Source organism: Grammomys surdaster, unplaced genomic scaffold (assembly GCF_004785775.1).
Source record: "Grammomys surdaster isolate TR1022 unplaced genomic scaffold, NIH_TR_1.0 126178, whole genome shotgun sequence".
NCBI lineage: Eukaryota > Metazoa > Chordata > Mammalia > Rodentia > Muridae > Grammomys > Grammomys surdaster.
Genome location: NW_021620984.1, coordinates 8479382 through 8488374, shown reverse-complemented (window position 1 = coordinate 8488374; position 8993 = coordinate 8479382). Strand labels below are relative to the sequence as shown.

Here is an 8993-nt window from a genome sequence, read left to right as displayed (position 1 = left end):
ATTTAATTTAAAAAGTAGTAAAGAACATACAGAAGTTTTAATTCCTTGAATGTTCTTTTAATAAATTAAGTAATAAAACATGCACATGCAAAATATTGTAGTCATGTAAATACATGTATTCATGAATGTTCTCTTCACTCAGAAGAAAGTTTGCCTCCTCAGGAGTTTAGCCATGTGATAAGCCAAAGCAATGGCCTGTAGATCTGTCTGAAGTGAAGCCCTTCCTCAAGCCTCTTCTTTCCTCTTGCCCAGCAAGACATCTGTTTTGGGAGAAGAAAACCATGTTGAGACTAAAAACATTTTTAAGGGGACGGGAGAAATGGCGCAGTGGTAGGAGTGCCTGCTGAATAACTGTGAGGACTGGAGCATGTATCCCAGCACCAAGCAAGATACACTACAGATGCCGGGCCTGCACTCCCAGCCCAGGGGGCCCACGTCCTCTCCTGGCCTCCACGCACACAGGCACATGAGTGTGTGCACACACAAGCACACAAACAACCTTAAAAAGACTTTTTAAAATAGGTCTCTCCCCAAATTCCCACCATACAGGACAAATTTCTAGAAGGTGGTTAATAGTAACTATAACCAATGATAAAATTTTAAAAAACAAAAAATACACTGGGCCTCAGGTCAGAATGCCAATATTAAGTGCAGCAATAAACTATGCTGGAAGAGATACCCTGGAAGGAGGAAGCAGGCAGCAGCTGTGAGCCACTTACCAGCACTTTCTCTTCAATGCTCTGTTCTCCATAGTCCTGAAGCTCCGCTTCTGTCTCAGCACAGGAGCATGGGGGTCACCCTCGGGTTGCTCACTTGATAATTTTGCTGTCTGCATACATTTAATCATTGTTAGGAACCTGGCACATTCTGGAAAGCCACATGACCAAGCAAGATCTTCTGGCGTTTGCCCATTCTTATTACATATGCTGAAATTAAACAAAAATTAAGTGAAAACTACTGTTTATTGTTTTTCTAATAAAGGGAATTGAAATACATATCTACCCTGGGAACAGGATAAAAGAAAGGTCTCACACTCTTGCAAACACACACACACATCACACAGGGATGAGGCAAAGAAAGCTCGGGGAAATTAAATTCTGTTCACTGCCGTATGCTGAGTGGCTAGCACATTGCATATCATGGACATTCTATTGTATTTTTATTCCATTATTGTATTTCACTATTGAAAGAATCTGAATGATTACAAGAATATTTGGTGTTCAAATTCACTATATTTAACTATATAGTTCAATAGATAACCAACGAGAACTTCTATAGGAAGAGTTTTCCTAAGCTAAAACTGTAGTAGAATCTGCCATGAAGACTTGCACCTCTGAATGTCGAGGATCTCTTTCCCCTTACTCAATTTGACAATATTCAGTTACTGGAAGGATAACATTATATTACCAGTTGGGCAAGTATTATTTTTAAGATCGTGTATAATTAGTCTTTAAGAGTATAGTTAGTTTAATCCAAGAGAACACCAGGCCTTAAGCCACTGATTTTATACTCACTCAATCTGGACATCACTGGCCACAAGGAGGCTAAGGCATTCCAAGCTTCCAACTTTCGCTGCTTTGTGGAGTGGAGTTTCTCCCAAAACATCCTGTAGGACAAGACCACACATTAGTGTCCCCACAACATCTGTAGAAGCCAGTGGACAATGTAATACCAGCTATTTAGGGAAGCCAGTGAAAACGACCTTATAACAACAGGATTACTCCATTTAATTGTATTTTTCATAAAGTTCTCTTGCTGTGGTAATAAAGTTTCCATTAATAAAAATATGTAGCCAGCAATATTCCCATACATTAAAAATTAAGGGAATGCCAGGAAACTACAGTTCTATAGAAGCCAAAGGTTTATAATTAAAAACTTCATCACACTCTAATGAAGATGAAAACTACTTGAAGAAGTGATGCTGGGCATGTCTCCCACATATTATTTCCTGGTTGACAGAGACTTGGACAAATATTTTTACAAGTACTCTAGATACATGCTATATCGTGTGATAGTCAGTAGCCATCTATTGCTAAAGAGTATTTGAAATGTGATTAGACTTAATTGAGCTATGCCATAAAAGTAAAATACATACTGAATTATGAACTATGTATGAAAGCAAAATAAAATACCACATCAATATTTCTGATATAATTACATCCTGAAACAGTATTTGGGGTTAAATTATTAAAAGTAATCTCATGGCTTGTTTTTGTTTTATTTATGTGGATACTAAAAAAGTTCCAAGTTACCATCTTGCAGTATATATTTTTTTTCCTGCAAATTCTTATATGCCTGTTTATACTAACTGACACTGGCAACTAGGAAATGTCTGTGCAAACACTGGGTGGAGGAGAGGGTTTTACATAGCAACAATCGGTTACCTAGTTACCTGTTGGTTGAGGTCAGCGCCTGTTTGCAGCTGCCAGAGAAGAAAGCAAGCAAGGCCGCCACCTGCAGCTAGGTGAACAGGCGACTGCTCCTGAGGATCCGGGGGTGCGTTGACTGATGCTCCTGTCTCCAGCAAATTCTTAAGACCATCCTCCTGCAGGAAAAGAACAGATTGACACTGTCGTGTCTTGCTTGAGCTCTCTGAGCTGAAAATTCACCCCGCCACGAAAAAAGAAAACAAGATCTGACAAGGTTTGACCTGGAAACCCAGCGGTCTGTCACTGTCACGCTTGCTAGAGCTCCCAAGGCAGAACTCTGGGAGATCTAGACTGTAGGACTTAAAGGGGCGAGAGTCTCACCTCCAGGTTGCAACTAAGCAACAGCATCGCCCACCTAAAGCAGATGACAAGTGTCCCCGGGAGTTCAGAGAGGCGACACTGGCTGGTAAGAGTGCAAGGGACTGCCCCAGTTCGGGAGAATTTAAAGCTCTAGGGGACCTGCCGGGTGGCGGCTCCTCCCCTCCGCTCCCTAGCCTGGGAGCGTCCCCAGCGCCTAGTAGTGCACAGCGCGGTTTTCCCAGCCCTGCAGAGGCCTCACGTACCCAAACACTGACACGTGCCGCCGGGAACCCTGAGCGAAGGGGACGGGGCGGAGCCTGCAGCACGGCCTGCCAGATGATTGGCTATGCCGACCCCTCTGGATCCGCCCCTTTGGGAGCGAAGCCCGGGCGGCTGTAGCACGCGTGCGCAGTGGAGGCAGTGGGCGAGGAGGGTGGAAGGCCCGGCATTTTGCTTTGGCGGCGGCCATGATGCTAGCAGGATTAGGCACGTACCGCCGGGTGGAGTCAAGCCCTTTATCCCTCTGGAGTCAAGCGGAAGTCGCCTGTGCTGGGGTTTGTGTCTGAGAGCACGCACGTAGCCCGGAAAAGAGGGAAGCAGAAGTAGCCTACACCCACCCACCCACTCCGCAGGCTCCGAGTCCTCCGCCTCCAGCTTGGCCCCAAGGAGCTTCCTTCTGCCTCACGTCCTCCACTGCGGCGCGCGCCTCAGGATGCTTTGGAACGGGATTCCGCGGGGGCGTTAGAGGTCGCGGCGATGGGACTCTTTAGGAGATGCTCTCCCCAAACTAAGTGAATTATCAGCCAGTGCTGCCAGGTCCTTTGTGAGCAGGGTGGCAATTCCTGTGAAATAAGCCACCCATTGTCACACATCCCCTGAAGGCCCGAAACCGTCCTGTTTCCGGAAATAGCTAGTGAATACAAGGAGCTTACCAAGGGGATGGCCTTCACTCTGGTTATTAGGAATACTGAAAGGAAAAAATAAAAGATTACAGTGAAGAAAGCAGCCAAATACTAGGCCAGGTGACTATTAGCGTTAGTGATATGCTGACAGCATGAACTACTGAACCCCTGCGCTAGGACATGAGAAGGGCTCCACCAAAACCCAGCATCAGATAAGCTGGATCAAAAGGAGTCCTCACAAGATACTTGGCCCATACTACTCAAAGCCTTCAAGGTCATGATAAATCTGAGAAACAGACCAGAGGAAACAATAATTTAGGGAGAGATTTTAAGACAAACATGGCATTACTGGTAAAATTCATGACAATGTAATAACTACAAACTTTGAATTCCTGGTAATGAACCCTGTTGATTTCTGACTGTGGTAAAGGTAATGTTAAAAGGAGAAACATAAAGGTAAGAGACTATTAACTGGTTATACCTCAAATAAAATGTATAATTTATTTGAAACAGAAGACTATGTAGTTTAAAATAGTCTGTGTTTCTTCCTGTAAATCCTAGCTACTAAGGAAGTTTTATTTAAATATTTGGTTTCCCATTTTAGTAAGGATTCTTTTTCAATAGTTGTAACAGAAGATATCTGAACCAGTATGAAACTGGCTTTAAAGACCAGCAAGTTTCTCATAGTCACAGTTCTCCCAACTAGTCAGAAAATTCTCAACCCTTTAGTTTCACTAACCAATGTATTCCCTCGATAAGATGCACTGCCCATTGTGGTGATCAAAAATCTTAGGCTGTTCCCTAGAACAAGGCTTCTTAAAACTTCTTCCACTCATGGCTCCTCATTGCCTGAAAAAGAAAAATTGTATTTAACCCTAGTTGTATAAGTGTATAAAACAGATATAAATCAAATCTAATAATCTAATTTTAATACAATTATTTCATATGTATATAATTTTATCATAAGATTATAATGTAATTTGCATACTAACCTGAGATCAGTCTCTAGCTCCCACATTAATAACAAAATAAACAAGGACCGCTACCTCTGCCTGTAACTCCAAAGCTGTGTAGGGAGGGAACATAGGAGAATCTCAGTCTCTCTCTCTCTCTCTCTCTCTCTCTCTCTCTCTCTCTCTCTCTCTCTCACACACACACACACACACACACACACACACACACACACACGACTATTTGAAAACCTAGCCATCTAGAAAAATAACAGTGGCAAATTCTACCTTGGGGCCAGGATTACAGTACCAAATATAATATTCTCTCCTGAGGAGCCAGCTTCAAATCCAATCAGAAAGCAGTTACCCCATAACAGTTGTGCCACTGTTGTAATAATGGGTGCATGTTGCACGCTTGGCCAGGTAGGTATTGTTATATGTGGAGTCCAGCACTAGGTAAGAAGCACTCACCCAGCAGACTGCACTGCACCTTCAATGAAAGCTAGATAGCAGGGAGTAGTTTCTAGTAGCTTTGAGATAGTGTCTTTGCCCTGCAGCCATGGGGTATGGTGTCTTCAGCAATAAAGTTTTCCCACGTACTTTGGCAATGGCAATACTTATGTTGTTTTGGAGACTTCTGAGGTCTCCCAGAGGGATTCCATGCCTTTCATTGCAGTTTTCCTGTAATAACCCAAGTCTTCTTGGAGTGCTCACCCATAAAAAGACTTCTTTTTAAATAAAATGTTCCTCCCAGCACTTGGGAGGCAGAGGCAGGCAGATTTCTGAGTTCGAGGCTAGCCTGGTCTACAGAGTGAGTTCCAGGACAGCCAGGGCTACACAGAGAAACCCTGTCTCGAAAAACCAAAACCAAAAAATAAATAAATAAATAAATAAATAAAATTAAATAAATAAATAAATAAAATGTCCCTATAGTTGAAATATAATTTGTTTAACTTGAAACATCTTCTTATTAAAAATTCAAATATGTTGAAATATTAGCATCCCATTCAAATTAACCTTTGTGTCTAAGAAGAGAAAAATAAATTTTGATCTTACTAGTCAAGTAATAGTTAAACCAAATGAAAGACAGTGCAATGGGTAATGTAAAGATAAGTCTGCTCAAAGTTTTCAGTATATACTCAGTATGTATATTTTCTAGGAACTTTAAATAATATACAGTTTTAAACAGTTGAATTTTCAACCTTTAACATGGCTTCCTAAATCATCTAATAAATCTGATTTTGGTTTTTTGTTCTTGTTTTTGCTTTTCTGTGACAACTTCTCTATATTTAGATCCCTTGAGATCACTTGCCCTTGCTTTCTGCATGCTGGGATTAGAAACAGGAATCTATAGAACTAGCAATAAGCCATTTTAGTCATTAAATTATCATATGCAGATATAATTGACAGTGTTCATTTCTGAGAAAATTAGACTTACAAAAAAAATCATTGCAGTTATGCACAGAAATTTCCTATATCTAGCCATTTTTAGACCCTGCTGAAATTCTGCTTCTTACTCAAAAGAATTGGAAAGTAGAGCATTCTTTGAAAAGAAAGTCACCCAAGTATTTAGAACTTGTAAAGTTATTTTTTATTGTAGAAGTAATTACATCTTACTCATAGTATTACACATTGGTGACGATCAATTGTTTAGCAACACATAGTTAGATTCGAATCTTCGCTCCATTACTGCCTAACCTTCCTGAAAATTTACTATACAAAATCCAGAGGATCAAACGACACAGAGCTTGACAGGGAGAAGGCAGGAAACAAAGAATTGTTGTTGTAATGGGGTGCGGGTTTTTTTAAAAAAATATTTGTGGGTTATAGTCTTTGATCAATCTTATGCATGCATTTTTCTCTTTTTCCTTGGGATGGGGGAGTGGGGGGATAATAAGATTCAAATTCTTACAGGAAAAGTAGGCAAGGATGGGAGGGGGTGGAGGGAGGATGGCCAGCAATAAAATATACTTAAGATAAGATCCAAAGTGAAATATTGATTCCACCTTTGAAACTTTCTCAAACCTTCCACCAGCTGGTGAGTATGACTCAAGAAAGGACATTTCAGATTGAAAGTGGGGCAGTGAGAGCAGGAGAGTCCCTTAACGCAACCCCCACTTTCAAACGGAAGACCACCTTTTCCTCCTAGAAAACACCTCTCCTCTGTCTTGCTCTAGAATCGAAATCTGTGACTTCTCTGAGAAAGACACACCTTTCCCAGAAGACTAAAGACAACTGGAACTTCCTGTTACCTGTGAATGATAAGGACTGGGGCAGGACAGGCGACCTTGTGGGTCTTTCGGGGTTGTTTTCTAAAGAGTTGGGTTTCCCTGCTTGATGTATTCCTGATAGTCATAGGTCAGCAGATCAGTTTAAACCTTGCTGCTTCAGATTGTTGTTTTGTTTCTACACTCAGCTGTTGCCACGCTCAGAGGATGAAGAATAATTTTCCAAATTAAAGAGCTTTATTCATGTACTTTTACTAGCTGATCTCTAAAAGTAAGTCATCTTTCTACCATGCATGAGCTTTTCTGTGCAAACATTCCATATACTCTCTATATAATCACTAAATTATATGTATTTCTACTTACCATTGGGTGTTGAATGAAATCCACCAAGAAAGGAGCTGATAAAAGCTCAGTGGTAGAGTACTTGCCTAATATGTGAGCTCTGGGATTGATCCCTGATGCAAAAGGGCAAAAATAAGGGGGCTAAAAATAGAAAGCAAAACTCCCCAGTGGAGCAGACAGACTCAGACTGCTTGAAGCCTGACTCAGTGGTCTGTGCTGTCTCATAGGAACAATTAGAGCCCAACTGAAAATAGTCACTGGTGCCTCCCCTCATGGGGAGTGTTATAAAGCGCACTACCTCCAAATAGTGAGCTGTTCCCTTGAACTCTATTCAAATATGACCCTGGAGGTAACCAGGTAACCTCTTTATTGTCATAAAAAAGACCCCCATCCCTTAAAGGACACAATGCTCTCTCTGAGAAATCACCTGTTTCTTTCTATCTACAGTGTCTATCAAGTGTCTGTTAATTTGGGTCTGGGAAATGCTGTTGCACACACATGTTGGGCTCACTGTGCCTGCTCCAACACCCAATACTGAACTCATAAAAGGACCTGGCAGCCATAACTGGCCAACATAGGTTTCCAAACAGGAATCACTTGGATAAAAGACAGGATGGAGGAAGCATGCAAATCCTATTTTTTGCAGTTACCATTAAGATTCTTGAATATATAATCTGTCTTCATCAGTTTCATTGTTCACAGAATACAAGGTAAATTGGAAAAAATTAAAGGAAAACCGTATTTGGCTGTCAGTGAATGCTTACTATAGCCTAGCGGGTTGTAATAGACGTCTTCACTCCTACCTTTTCCTTCTCATTTCAGAGAATGATGGAAACTTGCCACACCCCAAAGGAAGGGCATGGGAGCAAGTGCTCTAAGTAAACAAATGGGCTTTTCTAGAAAGGAAAGAAAATGAAGCACTGCCTGCTTCAGTATTGTCGTGAGCTTCCAGTGAGAAGGATTTCCTCTAACTTTCTCTCACTTGTGGGTAGATTATATTTTCAGTTGATGCATGACTGTTACTGGCTTGTCTCATGGAGACTGCCAGAAGACCAGACTCCTGGGTCAGAGACAGATACCTTTATTCCTCACTGTAAACGACATGCCCAGGTTTGTCAGCATGATATTTGAGCCAGTTCCGCAGCCCACCCTGTTCCCCAGCTTTCACAGAGGTGACTCAAAAGGCCCCTAGAACAGTGATCCATCCGGAGACAGCATTATGAGAGGCATTCTAAGCTTGGGCAGTCCAATGCCTGTTAGGAGAAAGCAAGCTTGCCCTCTGTCTGTGTAAATACAAGACCTTATCCTTTAAGGTTACTAACTGGAAGCACATGCCTGAGAAAGACTCAAGGAAGAATACAACAGAACCTTGCATTCTTCTTACATTAAGCCATAGTGTTCAGGAGTGTGCCCCACGTGGATTGCCTCTTTTAGTAGGGCAATGATCTAAGTGGTTTGTCTGCCAGACTCATGACGTTTTAAGGATAAATCCATAGGAAGAGGTGGTGTGGTCTGTTGTCAGTTAGCATTCAGAGCAGCTGACTTCAGAGGCATAGGAAGAGGTGAAGAGGACCTGAGAAGGGAATGTTGTGTGTGTTTCACCCACTCTTCCTCGAAAAGCCACAGGTCCTGGCTATGGAGATGGTCATGGTTAAAGGCACTTAGTGCCAAGCCTTTAGCATCTGAGTTTGATCCCAGGACTCGTATGGTGGAAGGGGTGAACTGACCTCCTGAAGGTTGTTCTCTGACCTCTGTACTCGTGCATGAAAACACACACACACACACACAAATAAAGAAAGAAAGAAAGAAAGAAAGAAAGAAAGAAAGAAAGAAAGAAAGAAA

General features: G+C 41.8%; 1 protein-coding gene across 2 annotated transcripts in view; it reads right to left on the bottom strand.

Moving 5' to 3' along the window:
- Positions 1-35: 35 nt before the first annotated feature.
- Positions 36-8993, bottom strand: part of Ankrd37 (ankyrin repeat domain 37) — a 31282-nt gene continuing 22324 nt past the window's right edge. Inside the window, exons 2-7 of one of the 2 annotated variants that reach the window (XM_028757639.1) lie at positions 4371-4480; positions 3662-3696; positions 2393-2545; positions 1515-1606; positions 720-926; positions 36-260 (exon numbers count right to left, since the gene is read on the bottom strand). In XM_028757639.1, coding sequence (XP_028613472.1) covers position 260; positions 720-926; positions 1515-1606; positions 2393-2545; positions 3662-3696; positions 4371-4467 — 585 coding nt within the window. In that variant the 5' untranslated portion in view covers positions 4468-4480 and the 3' untranslated portion in view covers positions 36-259. Of the gene's footprint in view, positions 261-719; positions 927-1514; positions 1607-2392; positions 2546-2750; positions 2985-3661; positions 3697-4370; positions 4481-8993 lie in introns of those variants that run through there. The other variant, XM_028757640.1, reaches the window with a different exon arrangement.